This window comes from Chiloscyllium plagiosum, unplaced genomic scaffold (assembly GCF_037043375.1).
Source record: "Chiloscyllium plagiosum isolate Xiang-an unplaced genomic scaffold, Cpla_swu_hap1 HiC_scaffold_2, whole genome shotgun sequence".
NCBI classification, from domain to species: Eukaryota; Metazoa; Chordata; class Chondrichthyes; order Orectolobiformes; family Hemiscylliidae; genus Chiloscyllium; species Chiloscyllium plagiosum.
Genome location: NW_028270140.1, coordinates 118,732,282 through 118,757,411, shown reverse-complemented (window position 1 = coordinate 118,757,411; position 25,130 = coordinate 118,732,282). Strand labels below are relative to the sequence as shown.

The 25,130-nt window shown below is 39.7% G+C and overlaps 1 protein-coding gene across 5 annotated transcripts in view; it reads right to left on the bottom strand.

Annotated features, from left to right (window-relative positions):
* The window catches only part of arhgef28a (Rho guanine nucleotide exchange factor 28a), a 468,925-nt gene that overhangs the window by 106,074 nt on the left and 337,721 nt on the right, over positions 1 to 25,130 (bottom strand). For all 5 annotated transcript variants that reach the window (XM_043707577.2, XM_088000126.1, XM_088000117.1 and 2 more), the window contains 4 exons: positions 14,477 to 14,568; positions 9,104 to 9,286; positions 8,810 to 8,950; positions 4,176 to 4,327 (listed from right to left, as the gene is read on the bottom strand). In XM_043707577.2, coding sequence (XP_043563512.2) covers positions 4,176 to 4,327; positions 8,810 to 8,950; positions 9,104 to 9,286; positions 14,477 to 14,568 — 568 coding nt within the window. The remainder of the gene's footprint in view (positions 1 to 4,175; positions 4,328 to 8,809; positions 8,951 to 9,103; positions 9,287 to 14,476; positions 14,569 to 25,130) is intronic.

The following is a 25,130-nucleotide window of genomic DNA, read 5'->3' as shown; positions in this document are numbered from 1 at the left end:
AGCAGGTCAGGCAGCATCAAAGGAACAGGAGAATCGACGTTTCGGGCATAAGCCCTTCTTCAGGACATGGTGGTGGTTTCTTGTCGGACTAGAGAAACCCCTAACACAATTGATCTCTTGGAACCCGACGTACCCGTCGTTGCATTAGAGCCAGACTCAATACCAGAAACTTGGCTGATCATGCTACATTCCCCTGAGAATCCATCACCCCCTATATTTTCAAAGACAGCACAGATCTTTAGTTTTTTTTAAAGCACCACTCTTTAACATCAAAGAAGACTGAATGAGTCAGTGAGAATTGAAAATACTCTGGGCCGGATGACTTTGATTGATAGGCTATCTGATTTAGGCTATAAAAAAAATTAACGTCTGATCATGCAGTTTCAATAGAGTGCTTTGTTGATATTTCCCCAATAGCTACTATTATGACATTAAGGATGCTCGGTCAAATTTGAATAGTGACAACTGTCAACAGGAAGTTTGAAATTCATGGTTTTGATTGACAGTTTATGGAAGTTATTATGGGAATAGATATATTTAATTTACAGGCTGCATTGGAGTTTGTTTTATTTATAAGACATTAGTCACTTCAGGAGATTTGAAAGCTTTAGAGATTTTATGATGAAGTTTTCACTCTCTGCTGTACATGATTGAGACATTTATCAGATTGTTAAAGATATATTTGTATCAACTCCATGTGGTTCTTGAGGTGTGTTTATGGTGGTAACTGGGTGAATGGCTGTGCAGGTGGCACAGGACTGCGTGAGGACATGGTGGTGGGAAGCAACCATTGCTGGCATGAGAATTATGGGGATCATGGGGGTGGGTACAATGCATAAATTGGTGTGGGGATGAGTTTGTGCATGTGTGAGGGGTGGGAGAAGTTGACGGCTTGAGGTTGGCCAGGTATGAGTTTCCTGGTTAGGGCTGTTAACCTTAGGCCAATCAGGGAGTCCTGGCTGACAGATATAACAGAATTATTAGGGATTTTTCACAGTCTAGGCACTGGCTCTAAGCCAGCTGGTCAGAGTTCATGTAATGTGCAGGGGCAAAATAAAAGGTGATTGGTGATGAGATACCGGCCTTCGTGGAGTTACTTCAAAGTTCTAAAACAGCTAGAATTAAATCTCAATACTAAGGTAGGCTTTCTAACCAGTTTGCCTTGCCTGCCCATATGGCCAGTTACAATCAGTTTCCAAGGTAGGCAGGAAACCCTTGAGTGAAAATCCCACAAAGCAGGGAACATTTTACAATGGCAGGTCCAGTGATTCATAAGATTTTCTTAAACAAGTATTCACTTCAGTAGCAAAAATCTGCTTCAAGGGCCTTCCTCAGCCAAGAAAACAGCAGAATGTTTGATTCACTAAAGCCGGTGCCGAGAAGATTCAATATAAATTTGAGAATCCAGTAAATTTATCTTGGCTTCTCCTAGTTCCAGAAACGTACATGTTATGAGCCAGTAGCTGTAAATAGTGCAGTTTGTTTGATATAGTAACTCAAATCACAAGGCCCTCCACCTAGTGGCATAGCCAGGAACTGGTGAAATAGCCAGAAACTGGTAAACCGAACACAACAAGTAGTCACTTTGAATACTAAGTCCAGACACAAAGGCAGGTCCTCTGTCTAAGTATGTGCCAAGTTATAGTTGTGATATTTTATTTCCTGTAGGAAAGGGAAGATTGAGAGCTGACCTGAAATTTATGCAGCAATTTAATATTGCAAACATGGAGAAGTTATGACTACTGGTAAGTGGAAAGTGCAAAATTCAAAGCCATAAAGAAAAGATAATCAAGAAGCAATTTGTGATCATTCATATGCTCAAAGTTGTTAGTGTTCTACCACTTTGAGTATTTGAGGAAAATAATACAGATGCATTTAAGGGTAAGCTGGAGAAGCATATGAGGGAGCAATGAATGGAGAGACATGTTGATAGGTCAAGTTAAGGAAGCAGTAAGAGGCTTTGGGAAGCGTAAGTGCTAGTGTAGACCTGTTCAGCAAAATGGCATGTTTTTATGGTATAAATCTGTCTGTTAATATAATACAATATGTATCTCATGATTATTTTTTGTTTAAGATATTTTCTCACAAGTGACAAATACCCAGATGAAATTTATTATAAACTTAAAAGCTCACCTTGCCTTTAATAGACTGAATGACTTTTCTGTCCCCTGTAGATTAGATTACTTACAGTGTGGAAACAGGCCCTTCGGCCCAACAAGTCCACACCGACCCGCCGAAGCGCACCCACCCAGACCCATTCCCCTACATTTACCCCTTACCTAACACTACAGGCAATTTAGCGTGGCCAATTCACCTGACCGGCACATTTTTGGAGTGTGGGAGGAAACCGGAGCACCCGGAGGAAACCCACGCAGACACGGGGAGAATGTGCAAACTCCACACAGTCGGTCGCCTGAGGCGGGAATTGAACCCGGATCTCTGGCGCTGTGAGGCAGCAGTGCTAACCACTGTGCCACCGTGCCGCCCACAATCTTGGCTTCTCCTAGTTCCAAGGTATGATCACTACTGCAGTGTTCTCCCGCAGTGACAGAGCTGAGATTGGCATTCAGTGGTGTGGATGTTTAAAATGCACAATTCAAAATCAGTACCAAGGTGTTTAAACAATGGCCTGTAAACCAGGGAATTTATGAGAGCTGGCAATCAGTTTTCTAAAGCCAAAGTTGCTTATGTTTTTTTTGTACTGATTTTGCTACTTTACTGAACCACTGAATCATACAGAATAGAGTGAGGCCATTTGGTCTATTGTCTCTCTTTGAAATAACTATCTATTGACTGGTTTTTCCTGTTTGAATTTTACGAGGCCAGTGGTTTGCAGCATTATTACTACTGGTAGATAAAAATCTTATTTAGAGATAAAAGTTTGCTTAGTAACCATAGCTTGCAGTATGTGCAAAGGAATGGAAATATTCATTTCGACTTGCTCTTGCTTCACAGTGCACACCTAAGTGGCTATCAAATACAAAAAGCTTGGAAATGTCGGCATGTGTAATCTATTGGTATTCCCTGGCAATACTTCTACAGAGCCTTGTGTGTTAGCCTATGGGATTAAATCTTTGGATTCATTTCACCAAATTTTATGATCCACAACATGAAATCCCAAGAAAAACTGAATTCTCGTACTGAGCTGCTAATGATTTACTAGACATGGCAACCATTCAAAAACAGGCTGACAAATTATTCTGAATTGTACTCAGGAGATGAAAGAAGTGAAAACAGAACTAGTTGGAAAATAATTACAGCAAGCTGGAATCCGTTTATGAATTTAGCAGATGTTGTCCATTTTTGGCAAGTCTCAGGAACTTTCATTTATCATTTAAGACTTTTTTTAATATCAATCCTTTGATGACAGAATTTTTTTGATAAAACATAATTCTAAATAAATTCATTTGTGCAACAGTATGAATAGCAATGTAAAGGTTGTGGAGAAAAAAGTGTACCAACAGATAATCTAGTCAAGACCAGATTCTAAACAAATTAATTAGATTAGATTAGACTAGATTACTTACACTGTGGAAACAGGCCCTTCGGCCCAACAAGTCCACACGGACCCTCTCAAGAGCAACCCATCCAGACCCATTCCCCTACATTTACCCCTTCACCTAACACTATGGGCAATTTAGCATGGCCAATGCACCTAACCTGCACATGTTTGGACTGTGGGAGGAAACCGGAGTACCCGGAGGAACCCACGCAGACATGGGGAGAATGTGCAAACTCCACACAGTCAGTCGCCTGAGACAGGAATTGAACCTGGGTCTCTGGCGCTGTTTTTGAATGTTTGCCATGTCTAGTAAATCATTAGCAGCTAAGTACGAGAATTCAGTTTTTCTTGGGATTTCATGTTGTGGATCATAAAATTTGGTGAAATGAATCCAAAGACTTAATGTTTCTGGTCAGCCTACTGCACAGGGATTTTGAAGAAAAGTATAATTTCAAGGGAATTTTGAAATTCCACCTTTCACCTTAGGTCCAAATTGATTATTAAATAATTTGTCTGTAAATACTCCCAAGGTGGGAAAGAAGGTGAGGGACAGATGGAGGTGAGTATAGTGGGGTCACTGTTCAAACTCACAAACTGTTCAGTCATTCACTGAGAATCAGAATGTAATCTTTCTTAAATCAGGATTGATCCACAATCTTCTGTGGCTATTTACCTGTCGTATAGTGTCATGTGATTTAGGTCTGTAGAGTTCACCATCTGTCTGCAAAAATGGAGTGTCAAAGCCATACCATACACTTTCTGTCTGTTTCATCAATGGATCTGCAACTGATAACTGAGGACTTGGGATCCTAGTATCAGGTGTATCTGTAAGGAGGTACAAGAAAAGTGAAATTTTAATGCTTATGTTAACACACTTATACATGCCGACTATCGAAAGCTGCTTTTGTACAATGTGAAAAATCAATTTTAATATTGCATGGTTCATCCTGAATGCGTAATGCAGTCAGTAGTAACCTGAAAACAAAACTGTTCAAATTGTTCACCCAGTTAAAACTATTTCACACTGTTTTGCTAACATCTGAGCAGCAATCAGGAGCCAATGGTGGTGACACAGCTTTGCAGCATATAACAGCAACTACACAAAACAAAACAAACTTGTTTGGAAGTTGTTGTTGCACTTTGACCAATACTTTAATACATAGGCAGACAGGGCAGCATGAATATGACAACCATGGTTACAGTGTAGATCCCAATTAACGCAGTCTGGATTGCTTTGTGAGTTTTGTAAAGACACTGATAGAGGATTGGCTGACTGGCTGAAGGCAGAGAGTGAGGATAATGGGATATTTTTCAGGAAGGCAGCCAGAGACTAAAGGAGTTCCACAGGGGTCAGTCTTGCGATCACAACTATTCATGTTGCACATTAACAATCTGGTTGAAGGAACTGAAGGCATTGTTGCTAACTTTGCAGTTGACACAAAGATAGTTGGAGAGATGTGTAGTGCTAAGGAGATGAGCAGGCTGTAGAAGGACTTGGACAGGATAGGATAGTGTGTAAAGTAGCAGCAGATGGAATACAATGTGTGAGGCTATATATTTTGGTAGGAGGAATGCAAGCATAGACTACTTTATATTTAGGGAAAGGCTTCAGAATTCTGAAGCACAAAGGGACTTAGGAGTCCTAGTTCAGAATTCTGTTAAGGTTAACATGCAGGTTCAATTCGAGTTCGGAATGCGAATGCAATGTTAGCATTTAGCATTTCAAGAGGGCCAGGATACAAGAGCAGAGATGTATTGCTGAGGTTGCATAAGGCGCTGGTCAGACCACGTTTGCAACATTGTGAGCAGTTTGGACCCTGTAGCTAAGGAGGGATGTGCTGGCACTGGAGAGGTTCCAAAGGAGGTTTACAAGAATGATCCAGGGGTTAAAGGAATTGTCATTTGAGGAGCAGTTGAGGACTTTGGGTCTCTACTCTGTGGAGTTTAGAATGATGAGAGGGAATCCTGATTGAAACTTACTGAGAGGCCTGGATAGAGTGGACTTGGTGAAGATGTTTCCAGTAGTAGGAGACACTAGGACCCAAAGGCACTGCAACAGAGTGAAATAATTACTCTTTAGAACTGAGATGAAGAGGAATTTCTTCAGCCAGAGGATGGGTGAAACTCATTGTCACAGAAGGCTGTGAAGGCCAAGTCATTGAGTGTATTTAAGACAGAGGTAGACACGTCTTGGTTAGTAAGAAGATCAAGAGTTATGGGGAGAAGGCAGGAGAATGGCATTGAGAAACATAGCAACCATGATTCAATGGTGGAGCTGACTCAATGGACCAAGTAGCCTAATTCTGCTTCTAAATCATATGAACTTATGATCTATGTCCTTTCTAAAACTACCAGTTATGACATATCTTTTTAAGTTTTAGCATTTAACAAGCCAACCAAAAAGTTGCACTTCCTTTCAATAAGTTTATCTGTATAAACATGCACAGAAACCACAGGTTTGCCAGCAAGTTTGGGATAAATAGATACTCTTGTTACAATCAGGTTGAAACAAAAGAGTGAGTGAGGCAAAGAAAATAATTCTCAAAAGAAAATAACATACTTGTCACAATACATCATATTTCTGGCTGACTGGATGGAAAGGTGGCTCAAGAAAGTAGAGTCAGGAAATGTTGAGATTTAATAGATTGCTTTACTAAAGCAGCCAGGTGTATTGGCTATTAACATGTGCATTGAAACATTCTGACACACTAACATTTCGGGTATTGTTTTATGCTCTAATTTTAAAAACCTCCTTTATTTAATAAAAAAAATCAAAAGTACTGATGCTGTTGAAACTATCATCTGTAAGTGTGGTAATTAACTATTTAATAAGTGGTGCAGTATATTTATAGTGGTAGTCAGTTGGCTATTTCTTACACATGGCCAGTCATAGAGGTGTACAGCACAAAAGTAGACCCTTCCGTCCAACTCATCCATGCCGACCAGATATCCTAAATTAATCTAGACCCATTTGTTTAGTGTTTGGTCCACATGCCTCTAAATCCTTCCTATCCAAATACCCATCCAAATGCCGTTTAAGTGTTGTAATTTTAACACCCTCCACCACTTCCACTGGCGGCTCATTCATCAATGTATAGTGTGCCTCTGTACCACCACTGGTTTCTCACTGCAGTTCAAAAGTCACCACAGCATGAAGAAAGTCTTTAACCAGAATGAATAAATTGACCAGGTTTATTTTCAAGTTGGTGCTGGCTATGCATCCCATACATCAAGAACTATGCAGTACTAATGTGGGTTTTTCACATTGTACAAAAGCAGGATTAAAGACTAAAAGATAACTGGACCAGAGCAAGCAGATGTGATTCATAGACAATTTTCATAAATTGTACACTTATTTTTACATCTCTTTTGCTATTTCTATGTTAACATATTAATGTAGATAGTTCACTTAAAACTGCCAAATGTAATTACAGCTGGAACACCTTCAGCCATAGGTTCTACAACACCAGACATAACCATTGGTGCCACCAGTCTTAAGGTTGCGGAAAGATTCTATTAACTGAAAGTATGCTTCCAGGGATGCTATTCTAAATCTCTAACTATGAAGGCCAACATACCACGTCTGCTGCACTGGTATGTTTACTTGCAGTGACTGGTGCACAAGGACACCCAAGTCTTGTTGCACTTTCCCCTTTCCCAATCCTGCCTCACAGTGCCAGGGTCCCAGGTTCGATTCCAGCCTTGGGCAACTGTCTGTGTGGAGTTTGCACATTCTCCCCGTGTCTGCGTGGGTTTCCTCTGGGTACTCTGGTTTCCCCCCACATTCCAAAGATGTGCAAGTCAGGTGAAGTGGCCATGCTAAGTTGTCCATAGTTGTTAGGTGCATTAGTCAGAGGGGGGTGGGGTTACTCTTCGGATGGTCAGTGTGGACTTGTTGGGCCGGAAGGCCTGTTTCCATTGATTAGATGAGGATTAATCTAATCAATCCATCCCCATTCAGGTAACAATCTACCTTTCTGTTTTTGGTACCACATTTATCCACATTATACTGCATCTTCAAGTACCCGCCCACTTATTTTACTTGTCCAAATCACGCAGAAATTTCTCTGCTGTCTCCACACAGTTTTGTGTCACCTGAAAGCTTGGAGGTACGATACATAGTTTCCTCATCTAAATCATTAATATAGATTGTAAGTAGCTGGAGTCCAAGCACTAATCCCCATGGTACCCCACTAGTCACTGCCTGCCACTCAGAAAAGGACCCTTGGTTTCTCCTGACAACCAGTTTCAATCCATTTCAGTACTCCAAATCCACGTGCTTTAATTTGCATGCTGATGTTTTTAATTTTGCTTGCTGATCATTTAATTTTGCATGCTAATCTCTTATATGGGACCTTTTCAAAAGCCTTCTGAAAATCCAAGAAACCATAGCCACTAGCTCCCCCTTATCCTTTCAACTAATGACATCCTCAAAACATTTCAGCAAATTTGTCAAGCATGACTTCCCCTTTGTAAATCTACACTGACTCTGTCTGATTCTGTCACTATCTTCCCAGTCTAGATCTAAAGAAATGTATCAGTGGAAAAAGGTTGACAGGTAGTAAAATCTCAAGATAGTGAAGTTACTACCAAAAAACATCCTGTGGAGAATTTTCTATTTTAAAGCATCAGCTATAACTAAGCAATTAAAGAAATAATATTCAAATAATTTTGAAAATCTACTGATGTTTTAGGTATCAAATTGTACAGGTCTGAGAGAACAATATGTATTTTACAATTTGAGAATACGTCATAAGATGACCTGCAAGATTGAACAAGTAGTGGTAGATATCTAGTACTTAATGAGTGCCAGGAGAAGTAATGGTATTTTGCAACATTTGTGAAAAATCCTGTATCCTAATTACTCAGCTTGGCACATGATCTATAAAGCATATAATCTGCATATTGAGGTAGGAATCAATACTAATCATTACTAAATGGCACTAATAGCCCACTGCAAATACTGAAAGATAGTCCGAAAATGAACAATATATTACTAATGGCTACATTATTTTATAGTGCCATTTAAAAGATATTTTTAATTTAATTCTTTTGTAAGATTACATTATCTTTGTAATGTTTATTTTAATTATTAATACATCTTAATTTTCCTAATTCTTGAAGTTGATAGTTGATAAGTCAACAAAAATATGGCGAAATACATGTACTGAAAATAACAGCTTTCTTAAAAACTCCTCCAATTTTCTGTACAATAATATAGATGGAGTTTCTTTTTAAATAGTCTAACACTTCTATAACTATACATCTAATGCATTACTCCTTATAAATACCTTAGCTTCTACTTACACATAGATGGTGGTGAAGCTTCCAAACTAAAGTTCCCAAGCAACTCCAGTCTGTGTGGCATCACTGACTCTTCCAAACTTTCCTGTGACTGTTGAGTAAAGTTGCATGGTTGAGAGGTCAGTAGGCTAAGCAGACCTTCAGCTGTAGAACGAGGAGAAAATGAAACAAATTGCAATAAGAATTAAACAGGATTTCAGTTAATTCATCAAATTTGTTATTTCATAATTGGAATTTTTATGAAGTCTAATATTAGATGATAAATAAACACATTTTGGAAGAGGAATATATTCCTACCCTCCCTGACTGCAGCAGTCAATAAAAATCCAGCTTGTGGAAATTCAATGGTATCTGGTTTGATCAAAAGCTGCGTTTCCTGACCTGCTTCTTCATAGCCATTTCTTTCAGCCATCTCTGCATAGATTTGGAGCTTCTCCTCCAAACTGCTGCAAACTAGCTGATCCTGGAATCTCAGTCGCTCTGTACAGAAAGGTCAACAATCACTTTGCAATTTTCTACAGTTCAACACGTAAAGATATGTTTCACCACAATGCAGAGAAAAATAATTATTTAATACTCCTTCAAAAAACAATACAAAAAATTCTGATCAACTCTGTATATAAAAACACAAAAAAAATTGAATACTATGCAGAATACTCCTGTGAAATGATGGCCATTATGAATAGGTCAAATAGAAGATCAAATCCATTTATCTAAGGGAATATTGTATGGAGTTACAAAAGTCTGATAAATACTCTTACTAGGATTTTCCTGAAATCCTATTTTTCTATGATTTGAAACTGATTTTACAATTATTCACAAAATTTAAACCACTGGACCAAGAATGGTGATATATTACTAATATTTATGTTAGACTGTGAGATATTTCAGCATTTTTCTATTGATTTCACATCTAAATATCACATGTATTTGGAACACAACATTCAGGGATATTTAGCCTTTCTGTACAACATGAAGCTTCTAAAAGATCATGGGATAGCATGTTAATAAGAAATTAAATGAGATTAGTTGTGAGAGATGATCTAGGCTTGGATGATGTAGAGTCCAATTGGTTGGAGGTGAGAAACAGCAAGGGAAAGAATACATTAGTAGGAGTAGTGTACATATGCCCAAACTATAGCCATTCCAAAGGAAAGACAATAACTCAACAAATAATAGCAGCACATAAAAAGAATGGAGCAATAATTGTGGGTGACTTTAATCTTCATGTTGACTGAGATAATCAAATTATTCATATAATAAGGAATTCATAGAGTGCATTAGGAATAGTTTCTTCGACCAATATGCCATGGAGCAATGAGGGACTTAGGCTATCCTAGATCTGGTAATGGATAATGAAGCAGGTTTAATAAATGACCTCTGAGTAAAAGGTCCCTTAGGAAGTAGTGATTATAACATGGTAGAATTCAATATTCAGTTTGAGAGTGGGAAACTTGGGACGGAAACAACTATGTTTAACTTTAATAAAGGGAGTTACCAAGAAATGAGAGATAGAGTTAGCTAAAGGGAACTGGATGACTAGGCTAGCAGGAATGACAATAATGAGGTAATTTGTGACTCTCAGCAAATATACATCCCATTAAGGATGAACGAGTCTAAGAGAGGGATAAATCAACCATGGCTAACCAAAAAAGCTAAGGAGAGTAGACAAAAATCAGTGATAGCCATGAAGATTGAGATAAATTCAGAATCTAGAAAGGAGGACTAAAAAGATAATAAAGACAGAGGAAATAAACTACAAAGGCAAATTAGCGAGGACTATAAAAACTGACAATAAGAGCTTCTTTACAGATATAGTAAGGAAGAGAGAGGTCAAAGTGGACAAAGTCCTATTAGAAAATGAATCTGAGGTGATGATTTTGGGGAAAAAGGAAATGCCAGAAGAGTTAAACAGACAGTTTGCATCAATCTTTATGGTGGACAATACTTTAAATATTTCATTAATACTACAGAATACAGGAGAGGAATTAAGTTTCATTGCCATCACTAAAGAAATAGTATCAGACAAACTAATGGGGCAAAAGGCAGGTCAGTGCCCTGATGGCTTGCATCCTAGGATCTGAAAACAGGTAGCTGTGGAGATAGTGGATGCATTGTTGTAATTTTCCAAAACTCTTTGGATTCTGGAGAAGTACCAGAGGATTGGGAAAATACAAATGTGACATCCCTATTCAAAAAGGGAGAAAGAAAAAAAAAAGGGTAACTATAGGCCAATTAGCCGAACATCAATTGTTCGAAAGTAATGGAATCAATTATTCAGGAAGTAATAGCAGAACATTTAGAAAATCATTATCTAATCAAGCAGAGTCAGCATGGCTTCATGAAAGGAAAATGTGTCTGATTAATTATTAGAATTTTTCAAGGAAGTCTCAACTAGACAGGGGGTATATGCAGATGTGTTGTATTTTGACTTCCAATAGATGTTCAATATGGTACCTCACAAAGGTTAAGTCATAAGATAAGAACCCACTGTGTTGAAGTAGTACATTGGCATGGATAGAGAATTGGCTCATGGGCAGGAAACAGAAAATGGAGGATAAGAGTTTCTTTTCCAGGTTAGCGATCGGAGACTAGTGGGGATCTACAGGGAGCAGTGCTGGGACTACAGCTGATTACAAATATGGCTCAGAAGAAGGAAGTGAATGCACTATAACCAAGTTTGCAGACAACACTAAAATAGGTGGAAAGACAGGCTGTGAAAGGAATACAAACAGTTTACAGACAGAGATTGTTACGTTAAGTCGGTGGGTAAAATGTTGACCAATAGAGTATAAGATGAGAAAATGAATAGTTGCTCATTTTAGAAGGGAGAACAAAAGAATATTATTTAAATGGAGAGAAACTGCAAAAAGATGTAACACAAAGGGACTAGGGGATACTTGTATATGAAACGCAGCAAGCTAGCACACAGATGCAGCAGGTAATCAGGAAGGCTAATGGAATGTTGGCCCTTATTTCAAAGGGGTTAGAGTATAAGAGCAGGGAAGTCTTACTGCAACTACACAAGGCATTGTTGAGATTACATCTGGAGTACTGAAAGTAGTTTCGTACCCTTTGTTTTAAGGAAAAATACCAGTTCATTGAAGGCAGTTCAGAGAACATTCACGAGGATGATTCCTGGTATGGAGGGATTCTATTATGAGTAAAGGTTTAATAGGTTGCAGTTCTAGTCACTGGAATTTATAAGAATGAGAGATGAATCTCATTGAAACATATTGGATTCTTAAGGGAGTTGATAGGGTAAATGATGGGAGGAGTTTCCCTTCATGGAATCTAGAACCAGAGGGCGTAGTCTCAAAATAAAAGAATACCAATCTAAGACTGAGATGAGGAGGAATTTGTTCTTTTAGAGGGTTGAGAATCTTTGGAACGTTTTACCACAGAGAGCTGAGGGAGGCAGAGTCCTTGTGTATATTTAAGGCTGAGGTGATAGATTGATCGGTCGAGAAATCATGGCTTATGGGGATTGGACAAGAAAGTAATGAGGATTGTCGAATGATCCCAATGAATGGTGGAGTATGCAAGAGGGGCTGAATGGCTTACTCCTGTCCCTATTTCCTATAGTTTTATAAATGAACTTACATGTTAAATATAATTCCATGTGTTTATAATGATTGCTGCAGTCTTGGCCTTAGATTGTAGACATTTAAATTAATCACAAACCCAATAACCATGTTCCCTGTGCCCTTTTTCAGATAATCCCATTTTTGTTTGAACTCAATCTTTTCTATTAGTCTGTTTGTTGGATCCATCAGATATCTTACAGTTAATTGCAGTCTCTCGTGTACCCTCAAATTTTTAGATAAGTTATTTTAAACAAAAAAATGTTCTGCATATCATTTAAGTTAGTTTTTGATCTAGGTAGCCTTGTCACTTAATGTTAGGATACATTCTATCACACTCACTTCACCTAAATTATAAAGCAGAGTGATATACATTCCATAATATAAAATAGGACCAATTGTTTCAATTTCAAAGGGATTGTCTCACATACCAACTGCTGCACGTGTCATGATCAAGTCAGATCGTAACTTGGGTGTGTGGAAGATTTAGAAAGGTACTAATACCTTTAATTTTACTATGATCACTATAAATTCTGTGTGAGCATTCACAACCCAAGCAAGAAATTTGTCATTTTAAGCAGAAGTTAGTTGTGGTGTTGGAAGACAGCAGCAATTTGGTGTGAACAACTGCAAATCAAATAAGCATCCTTCAGCTGCTATGTTTGTGGCATGCACATTGCACCATAGTTGTCTGGATGAGGGAGTGAAAGAAGCTGGGCACAAACGCTATTCACTTAAATATCCACAACATACAGGTTGTTTCGCGAGTCATCAAATCACTGAACCCTGGAATGATGGCAAAAGGAACAGGATATTAGACAACCATGAAACTTGAGATCTAAGGATGATGCTCACTGTCCGCAGTTTGGGATAGATGTGCAGTTTGTATCCTCCTAAGGAAGCACAGCAGACATTTGAAGGTAAAGCACTGCTCTTCCCAATTTAGGAATGGGGAAAAAAAATGGAGTCCTAAACACAGCTTGCTATCTCTACCTCTACCAGGTTACCGCTCTAGGCCAGTCATCTATTTAATGCAGGGAGAAAGTGAGGACTGTAGATGCTGGAGATCAGAGTCGAAGAGTGTGGTGCTGGAAAAGCACAGCTGGTCAGGCAGCATCCGAGGAGCATAGGAGAATCGGTATTTTGAGCATGAGCTCATTCCTGATGAATAGCTTATGTTCAAAACGTCAATTCTCCTGCTCCTCAGATGCTGCCACACAGGCTGTACTTTTCCAGCACCACACTCTTTGACTCTGATCTATTTACTGCAGTCCAAATGTAAAGAACAAGATTAATAGTGATCACATGAAGCGTGGTTCATGAAATGTCAGAATAATTCTAGATAATATTCTAAGACCAGAGCACAGAACAGTCTTCATATCCAGAATGCTGGGCATGTAAACCATTGACATAACCACTGATCTGTTGAGGGGACTCAGCTTGAGGACCTTGATGCTGGCCACACGTTCTTTAAGATTAAGTAGGGCCAGCATCAACAGGCAGGAGTGGACTTTCCTATTGGATCTGAACTGGTGCAGAAGTTTGATTCAGTTCCTGTGGGGATCAAGAATTGACATCTGGTTCTTCAATAAGTAGTCACTTATTACTGCCTATGCTTCTGCAATGCAGGACAATGAGCACAACACAATACCAATGCCGCCACCCAGTCCTCCGACATTGCAAAAGTTTCAAGTAAAGCCAATCAGCTATGTAAATTGAGATTTGGTCTAAAGTCACATGATACAAAAGGAGCCAAGATGGTAAAGTCAAGTCTTTATTTTTTGCTAAACTCCCAATCAATGAAGCAACAGGAAAAAAAACCTACTATTTGAATTAATTAAGATATTGTGTTGTTGACTTAAAATGAAATTTTCTCTTTATGTGGCAGTAAGTTTAATTTCAGTGTTTGACATCTTTTTGGCAAAATTCATCTACTCTGGATCAGATAAACCTGTTTTTTTTGTGTGTACTTCTATAGAAATTGCTTCCTGTTTTGGAAAATTGCAAAGTGTTTTCCTGCAACAGCACTTAACGTGCTTATTTAAGATAATGGGAACAATGAACAGCCTCTTTCATAAGCACGTACCTTGGAATTTCCGGGTCCTGGCTGCTCTTGCCTCAGCAATACGCTTGTCCTCTTCAAATTCACTTAAACGTTCTTCCTCCTCCTCAGGACAGCTTTAACAATAGTAATAAGCAATACAAAAGACCTGTTAAAAATTATATGGCAGCAGGGGATACGGGCAGTGCCATAGTATTATTGTCACTGGCTAGTAATCCAGGAGTTATAAATTAGTCTAATGGTGACTGTGAAACTATTGTCAATTGTGGCAAAAACACATCTGATTCACTTTCATCATTTAAAATGGAAAATCTGCAATTCTCATCTGGTTGATCTTCATCAGAAGGAAAATACTCCACTGATTTGAGTCAAACCTAGTATAGAGGAAGATAGTTAGATGGTTGTTGTTGGAGGCTCATCATCTCGGTCACAGGACATTACTGCAGGTGTTCCTCAAGGTAATGTCCTAGGTCCAATGATCCTTCGCTGTTTCAGTTTACCCTCCATCACAAGTTTGGAAGTGATATGTTTACTGATGATTGCACAATTTTCAACACCATTCACAACTGCTCAGATAGTAAGCAGTCTGGGTACATATGCAGCAAAATTCAGGCTTGCATTGATAAATGGCAAGCAAACTTTGTGCCACACAAGTGCTAAGTAATGACCATCTCCAACAAGACAATACAATCACTGCCCCATGACATCCAATGGCATTGCCATCACTGAATTCTGCACTGTCAATATCCTGAGGGTTACTGTTTACCAGAACTGAACTGGACTAGATATCTTAGTCAAAAAAGTAAATTGCTGGTGGAGAGAAATCAGAGTTAACGTTTCAGGTTGAATGACCCTTCATCAGAACTGATGTTAGTGGGGAAAATGTTGGTTTATATGCAGAAGATGGGGGGGGTGGGGGGATAAGGAGTAAATGATCGGTGGGGATAGAGCCCAAATAGAGAGAACAGTTAAACAGACATAGGAGTAGATAACAATCTGGCCAGGAGGGTGAATAGCTGTTAATGGGGAGTGTTCGTGGCTAATAACAATGATATGTAATATGTTATGTGATAACAAGGCCTGGTAGTGGAGGTTGGGGTAAGAACACGGGAAAGCTCAAGCCCGAAAGTTACTGAACTGTATATTGAGTCTGGAAGGCTGCTGAGTCCCTAGGTGAAAAATGAATTGCTGTTCTTCCAGCTGGTACTGAGCTTCACTGGAGCACTGCAGCAAGCCTGAGATAGTGATGTTGATATCTAACTATCGTGGCAACAAAAGTAAGTCAGAAGCTGGGGATTCTGGGGATTCAGAAAGTAACACACTTTCTGAATTCTCAAAGACTGTCAGGAGTGTAACAGGATAATCTCTACTTGGCTGGATGAGTACAACCACACTCAAGCAGCTCAACATCATCCACGACAAAGCAACCTGCTTGATTCAAAACCTGTCTAATACATTCAACATTCAATCTCTCTGATTTGACAATTTTTCAGTCAGCAGGGTATTATTACACAGAGTCGTAGAGATGTGCAGCACGGAAACAGACCCTTCGGTCCAACTCATCCATGCCGTCCAGATATCCCAACCCAATCTAGTCCCACCTGCCTGCACCCGGCCCATATCCCTCCAAACCCTTCCTATTCATATACCTATCCAGATGCCTTTTAAATGTTGCAATTGTACCAGCCTACATCACTTCATCTGGCAGCTCATTCCATACACATACCACCCTCTGCTTGAAAAGGTTGCCCCTTCGGTCTTTTTTATGTCTTTCCCCTCTCACTCTAAACCTATGCTCTCTAGTTCTGAATGCCCCCACCCCACGGAAAAGACTTTGTCTATTTATCCTATCCATGCTCCTCATGATTTTATAAACCTCTTTAAGGTCACCCCTCAGCCTCCGATGCTCCAGTGAAAACAGCCCTAGCCTATTCAATCTCTCCCTATAGCTCAAAACCTCCAACCCTGGCAACATCCTTGCAAATCTTTTCTGAACTCTTTCAAGTTTCACACCATCTTTCCGATAGGAAGGAGACCAGAAATGCACGCAATATTCCAACAGTGGCCTAACCAATGTCCTTTACAGCCGCAACATGACCACCCAACTCCTGTACTAAATACACTGACCAATAAAGGAAAGCATACCAAATGTCTTCTTCACTATTCTATCTACCTGCAACTCCACTTTCAAGGAGTTATGAACCTGCACTCCAAGGTCTCTTTGTTCAGCAACACTCCCTAGGACCTTACTATTACATCTATAAGTCCTGCTAAGATTTGCTTTCCCAAAATGCAGCACCTCACATTTATCTGAATTAAACTCCATCTGCCATGTTAGTTTCCCAGCCACAGCACTTTTATGATGGGCGAAACTACCTTACAAATAGTAGCATGTGTTTTATTAGCATACTATTCCTCAAGTGCCCTCAGTTCAGCTCACAAAATATGACACAGTGATGATATAATGAGAATGGATACTGTATATTAGCTTTGAAATATAACACGACACGCTCCAACATCGATGTGCACTGGCAGCATGATGTGCCATGTAAAAGATATACTGCAACACTTCACCGAGGCTCCTTCAAAAACACCTTCCAAACTTGTAGCCTCTACCATCTAGAAGAACAATGGAAGCAGATATGAGAGAAGCACAACCTTCACGTTCCCTTCCAAGTCCCATGCCTTCCTGACTTTGGGCTATATCACCATTCCTTCTGTGTCACTGGGTCAAGATTGTGGGGATCCCTTTCTAACGGCACTGTGGGTGTACCTACATTAAAGGGCAGTAGCAGTTCAAAAAGGCAGCTTACCACCACTTTCTCAAGGGCAATTGAGATTGCACACTAATTATTGGCCTAACTGGGGACGAACATTCTTTCTCAGCTGTGCAGCGGGTTCTGCACACACTGTTCGGCATATTAACACTATTCCCAGCACTGACTTTCAGTTTTGGAAAAGCTATTGTACACAAACATCAGAAGCCTGTCAGCAGAAAAGATATGTAGTGAGAACATTACTAACATCACCCACAAACGAGTAGAAAAAAATCCAACATTTTAGTTACAAAGCACAACTAGATAGCTTGGTATCATATGATGTTTTTCAAAATACTGATTACTGTTTTGACTGGGCCATTGAAGGATGCATTGAAATGTTGTCTAAAATTGGCATAGATCTTATCATCTGCAGATTATGACCAAATGTTTCCTTTTAAAATCTTATGATCTGTTAAATATGTTACACAAGAAGTTTAGTGGTTCAGTGGTAATGTCGTACATCTGGACCAGAATCGCCCGTTTTGAGTCCCGACCAGAATTTGTTTGTCAGGGAAGGAACACTTTAATGAGCTGATAATTAGTTCGAGAATCTTTTCCTTTTCAAAATCAAGGGAAAAAATACACTTGTGTGATTATATGCAAAAAAGTTTGTCTAACAAATCTTCACTGTGCAGTTCTCGTACAAAGTGCATTTACCAGCAGGTGTCACCAGATAATTCTCAAGAATGATTATAGGATTAGCACCACATCAGGGCTGACTTCCTCAACAGTGTTATCTTTTTGCAGAGAGGAAACAGAACTCTAACTGTTTCCAGGCTTGGGGGAAGGTAATCATGCTGCAGTGGAATCTTGTATTTTGTGTCTAAAAGAGGAGTGGTGGGATTACGTTTTCTCATGCTATTATGTTCTTCTTAGCCCATTTCATCTGCATGCACAGATAAAATGTCAAATGTTTTGGTCAGGGATGCTGGAGATTCTGGTCCCTGCTGGGACCTTCTGGTCTCCAAGAGGACAGCACTATACTCTGTGCAACCCAGAACATCACTCAACCCCTGTTCATAACCACATCCACCCCTGTAGATTTCAAAGACCACACAAATAATGTGTCATGCTTTAGTGGCACCACCAGGGGAGGTTCTCCTGAAGGCTGTCCAGGAAACAGTGGAAGTTCTTTTCCCTCAGCATCACAAAAGAGGCCATCCCAATTGATAAACAGCTGAACAGAGATGGCTGCAGGAAGCTAATGCCCATAGGTAGCTCAATTAGGGAGGGATTATGTACTGCATTCTGCCATGGCATGTACCCTTGTCCACTCAATGTTTCTTGTTCTTATGAGTGTAATTTATGCTTTGCACAGTTGCCAGTCCACAGGACTGTTACATACAAGACAGGATGCCAGACATCTCCATTATATGTCATAGACGTCAAAGAGTAATACGGCACGGAAATAGATCCTTCGGTAAACTGGTCTCACTTTCCTGATTTTGGCCCATAACCCTCTAGATCTTTCCTGATCATGCACCTGACAAAATGTCTTTTAAATATTGTAACTGAATCTGTGTTTTCCACTTCCTTTGGCAGTTCATTCCACAAACAAACCACCCTCTTATTCTTGGTAACAAGTGATCCAGACCCACAGCAAAGTGATTGACTATTAACTATTCTCTGAAAGTGACCAAGAAACCTCTAGAATGCCATCAAACCAGACGGAGCACATGGCATTGACATGGGCATCATAAATGACTTTGACAAACTCAGTCCTTTCAACCCTGCAAGGTCCTCCTTGCTTACATCTGGGGACTAGTTGGGTGAGAGGTCTCACAGACAACAACCGGATGCACAGACACATACCTGATAGAGAACACCATCATCATTTCTAGTATGTCCTACCTCACCAAAGAACAGACCCAGTGGTGGGGTTATCACAGTGAAATACAATTGGGAACAAGTTGCCCTGGGAGCCTTTCAGGACTCCATCAGTTCTTATGGCTTCAGCTCAAACAGGGTCAAGAAAAGCTTCTGCTGAATATCATGTACCACCCCACCCCTTGGTTGAGGCATCAGTACTCCTCCATTTTGCATTAAGCATTCCTTCTTAATGCTTGGGGGAAGCATTGATAAGCAAGGATGCTCCATCTCAACCTCCTCCAAAGTTTCCTAGCAGCACAGATGCTAGTCTTCAGATGATTTGGTTCACTCCATAATATATCAAGAAATGGCTAAAGGCAGTGTAAAGACTATAAGCTCGGACAACAATCTGGTAATAGTATTGAAGACTATTCCAGAACTTGCTGCACCCTCCCCACTCCCAACCAAGGTGTTCCAATACAGTTACAACACTGGCATCTCCCAAGTAATGTGGAAAATTGCCTATACGTGAACTTTATACAAAATGTAGGACAAATTCAACTCGGTCAATTATCACACATCAGTCTATTCTCAGTTATCATGAAAGTGATAGAAGGCACCATCAACTATAATATAAAGCAGCAATTGTCTTGTAATAACCTGCTCACAGCTTCTCATTTTGAATTTTGCCAGGCCATACTGTTCCAGGTCTCATTTATGGTTTTTGTTCAAACATGGATTAAAAGAGCTGAACTGCAAAGGGGGGATAAGAGTGACAAACCTTGACACCTAGACCCCACTTAACCAAGTATCATCGAGGAGCACTGGCAAAATTGCAGTCAATGGTGCATCAAGGGAAGACTACTCCACTGGTTGGAGTCATACCTTGCACAAATGAAGGCAAGTGGTTTTTGGAAGTCAGTCATCTCAGCTTGAAGGCATGTCTGTAGTGTTCTAGGCCCAACCATCTCTAGATGCTTCATCAATGACGATTCATCCATCATAAAGTCAGAAGTGGGGATGTTCACTGATGATTGCGCCATTCAAGACTCCTCAGGTGCTGAAGATGGCTATGTCAAAATGCAGCAAGATCTGGACAATATCAAAGGCTTTATTGTTGCCAACCTCTCACCATCAACATCTTGGTGGTTAGCATTGAAAGAATATGAACTCCTATTATCCCTATAAATGCAGTGGCTATAAAAGCAGGTTAAACTCGAGGAAAGCTGTAGTGAATAACTCACCACGTGACTCCCCAAAGCTTGTTCACCATTTGCATCAGGAGTGTGATGGAATACTCCCCACTTGCCTGCATGAGTGCAGCTTGAACAATACTCAAGAAGCTTGACACCATCCAGGAAAGCAGCCCACTTGACTGGTACTACATCACTCCCTCCACCACCAACACTCATTGGCAAGAATATGTTCCACATGTATGAAGCAATACAGAAATGAACCAAGAATCCTCAGGCAGCACCTTCAAAAACCCACAATCAGTACCATCCAGAAGGACAAGAACAGATACATGGGAACACCGTTACCTCCAAGTTCCCTCTATAGATTGAAAGCTGTAAGTCAGTATAATTAAGGGAGAAAGCATTTTAAGACGGAGGGGCCCTCTCTCCAACTCCTTTAAAGTTTAATTAAAAATGGAACATACGGCCATGTCACCCCTCTCCATAACCTTGCCTGTGGCTACTGCTGAACATAGCCAAGGATGGAAAACTGCTCAACTGCTGGAGAGTTGGTCCCACTTTCTGTTTCCAGGAGGTCACCACCAGGTAATAAAACTGATACCCACTGCCTGCAGTGGCTTAGAGGCTGAGTGAAAAATCCTGGTTGGCCTTTGTAATTAGCATCCATATGTTCTTGAGGAGTAGCATGGGTTACGCTGCTCATAGGTGGGTAACCCTGCTGTGCCCTTCCCTGTCACAGAGATGGCTCAGAGGTGGGATGGAATCAGGGAACTGGCACACCAGCTGGAGATACTGTTGTTTCAGCTCTCACCACCATTCCTGGCTTCAGCAGAGGAACCAAACCTATCCCCCAGTTTGCTTCACTGGGAAATTCAGCAGAACCCTTATTAGAACAATGCACTACTAATCCCAAAGGTTAATAAAAGTCAATGAAAACTTTATAATGGTTTCTGAATTAATTTGTAGTTATTTTAGCAAACATTTCTAATATCTAGTCATTCAGTTTGAGCTCTTTGGCAAATCTAAAAATTTGCCTCCTCCATACCATATAGGAAGTCACTGTACAAAAGGAACTTCATTTGTTACTGCTCTGATTCATCACCAGCTTTCCGCTGCTAAAAAATTATTTCTGCTTTGTTGGGACCCAATAGCTCTGAACTATAATTAATCAATATGATGAATTCTCTGAAAATAGGCTGCAGAGAGTCAGATACAAAAAAAAGCTATTTCGAAAACAATTCACATGCTTTTATTTGCTGATCTGTCAAACACAAGACATTCTTTTTAAGAATAACACAAATGTAGTAATGCAAAATATAAAACATTAATTGGACATGCAAGATGTCAACTGACTAGAATCACAATGAAGATACTCCACCGAGTCTAAGATTGGCAAGCTTATGCCTGTAGATGTTTTGGAGCTGTGGTCAAAATAAGAAGGCGACTGCCTATTCTTTAGTTCCTTCAGATTTGCTGTATGTAGAGATGACTGCATCAAAACAAACCTCATTCAGTACTCTGACATGCATTTGGACAAAGGGCATCAAAGGAAGTAGAATTGAAGAGTAAAATACTTAAAGCAACTAATGGATTTCGAAAGTGGTACGCCACACAGATGGATGTGTATTTTTTTTATCTGGTGCTGTCAATTTATCAGCTAATCTTAAGTTGTTCTAATGCATATGTCTTAAGTGTGATCAATAATAACTCCCATTTATAGAGCAGATATAAAGAGGAAAGGAGGCAAGGATTAGCTTTTCTCTTGAACCTGATCCTGTCTCATTCTTAGCAGAGGGAAGCACATAAGTTTGACAGGTTTCATCATTGATGGGCATACCAAACACAATCATATCTGTCAACTTCAGACTTAAGAACGAAAATGGGAATCTTACAGAAGAAATGACCAAGATAGAGAGAGTGACAAGGAACAACTTGGTTAAAGAGACAAACCGAGCAATGATGGCTGCAGAAGTACCATGACGAATGCAGGGTCAATGATTAAGAACAGCACAATTGTTTGAAAGTTTTAAGCAACTTGGGAGAATTTCTTTCTCTAGGGATGGATGAACAAACAGGAATGACAAAAGGTAGGGAGATATGAGTGAAGAACAGAATAACGAGATGGCTTGAGACCACTCAGTCAACAATGAAGACAAAGGGAGTAGAGTCTGCATGGAAAATAGAATGATGGAAGGTAATCAGGTGAGCGCTTAATTGAAGGGTGGTTTTAGAGAGGAAAATGAAATCATAAAACATAAGATAAAGCAGCAAAATAGAGTTGAAAATCATTGAGAAAATAGAGACATTCAATGCACAGGCTGAGAGGGGAAAGGAAGGAGGATACCTCAGTAACCAACATGGCATAAGGCTTTCAGGGAGCATTAGAAATAGATCTTTCTGAGGGAGAAATGAGAGAAAGATCAATTCAGATAGACACTTGCTCAAAGGAATAGATCATATGTGAGGCCATGAGATCAGACCTGAATGCTGCAGTTTGCAGGTAGCTGAAATTAGAATTGGGTGAGGACACTTCAGAAATGGGCAATTACCATCATTCATAAACAAAGTCTCATCAAAGCCATGACGGAAATGCATTTGTCCCTGATTGTGGATGGCTGAGGTTGTCTGCTTGTGAATGGAAATTTCTGGAGGAAAACGTGGAAAGGAATGTTGATTTTTGATCTACTGATAGAGTTCATAGGAACAGAGCTTCATGAGATGAATACAATGGAGAGGAGCTTGATGAGGCTAGTCAGTGGCCCTTCCATCCAGTTGCGGAATGAAAATGGGAGGATCAGACAATTGAAGTTACAATTTTCAATTGGCAGTCATGGATTCATTGATTGCCTCTCAGCAGAGATGCAAGGAGATACACCAACAGTAGATATCTGCTTATCAAGTGGATTCAACTTTGGGAATTGGAAAACAGAGGTTTAGTAATGCATGGTATAAGGATTAGTGGGCAAAGTACCCACAAGGGCAGAAATGAAAGGAGCCATAACGAATGATAGGATAGGAAAGGAAAGAATAGTGAGGGAAATCAGGAGAGGGTAAAAAAGAAAATATAAGCAATTGGTTCAAACCTAGAGCAGCAGGAAAATGTAGCCATGGATTTAAAAGATACTCAAGTTACACAAGTATGGATTTTTTTATAAGAATAAGACAGAGAGCAGACTATTTTAAAAAGAGTCAGAATTTGAATCTCTATGGTGGTACAAGATTGGCCTATATTGGCACAATAGAGCTTCAATGAATACCCCTATTCAGAAGGAGAATCAGGTCCAAGAGTTCATTGAGGGGCAGAGTATTAATGGTGTGCTATTCGAGATTGCCACTGGAGTGGGAGAACCAAGGATAATGAAGTATTGGTCATATTCAGGCTTGCCCTGTGGATTCTTCTTGTACAAAAATGAATTCTTGAAAATTAGTAAGAAGAATAACGAGCCTCTTCCTTGTGAAATCCTTATTGCAAGTCATTCATGAAAACCTTGTGCAGATTTACAAAGTAAGGATTCAAAAGAATGGAGCACTGAACTGTTGGTCACAGCTGGCTGTAGTCAGCATAACAAAGGGGATTTTGAAATCTTCCTGTGCACTCAGGGAAATAAACAGTAATCACAGAAACGAGAGCCATAAGTATAAGAATTTTCTAGCACACAACTTGCAAACAGTGGCCAATGCCAGGTGACACACTGCACCACCACAGGATTTTTTTAAAAATGTATTGGGGATAAACAAGGTAAAACCTTGCAGCCAAGTTACCTCAGATAACAGACACACATCAGACAGGCTGCATATCAAGCAACACAGGTTCATTGTTTAACAATGATCTATATCATCAAGTCTACAAAGATCACAAAGAATGCTCAATCATCACTACTAACAGCAGTGAAGGCCACAAGTGTTTTCAATCTTTATTCAACATATCTGTTTCAGGTATCACAACTGTTGTTTTGTTCAACTTTCTATTGAAAGAGGTAACTAAAGCCTTAGTTTGTCACATGTCTACCTCAGTAAACTTCAAGAGCTACCAGCAGCAACAAAGACAGCAACAAAAATCATGTCTTTCCATGGGATTACTAACTCAGGGTATTCTAACACAGTTCACATCTAAATACAATGATGTTCATGGAAGACTGCATAGTGTTCAGTTCCAATTGCCGGTAAAGCTTTAGCATTGCGTCTAATTCCAACAAGACCCACACAAGATCACAGCTTTGGCATATAATTGGAAAGGAACATTAATAATACACAAGGGCAGGATAATAAAATTCTCTTATTTGAAAGATGAAACGTCTCTTCATGACATTACCATCATGATATGAAAAATTTACTGAAATAGTACCAGAGATGAGGGGCTTCGGTTATGTGGAGATTTTTTAAAAGCTGACATTGTTCTTCTGCAAATACAGGAAGTTTCGAGATTTGAGTGCTCAAAATTATAAATGGGTTTGAAAAAGATAATTTGACTCAGGAGGTGTCTACAGTAGACTATTCACCCACCAAATTTGCTCGCCATTCAATGAGATCATGGCCGGTCTGATAATCCTCAACTCCACTTTCTTATACTTTCCCTGCAAATCTTGATTCCCTTACTAACTAAAAATCTGTCTTTCTCAGCCTTGAATATAGTTAATGACCCAGCTCCACATCACTCTGAGGTAAAGAATTCCATAAGAGAATAAATTCTTCCTCAACAATCAACTCGATCACAACTTAATAATGCTGTTCCAAATACTTGCCACATCCCCATAAACACCCCCTTGGCAAAACTCAAACACAGGTTCTTACAGGATAGGTGTCAGAGAGAGAGAGAGAGAGAGGATCAGCATTGAACTGCTTTGTCGGACCCCC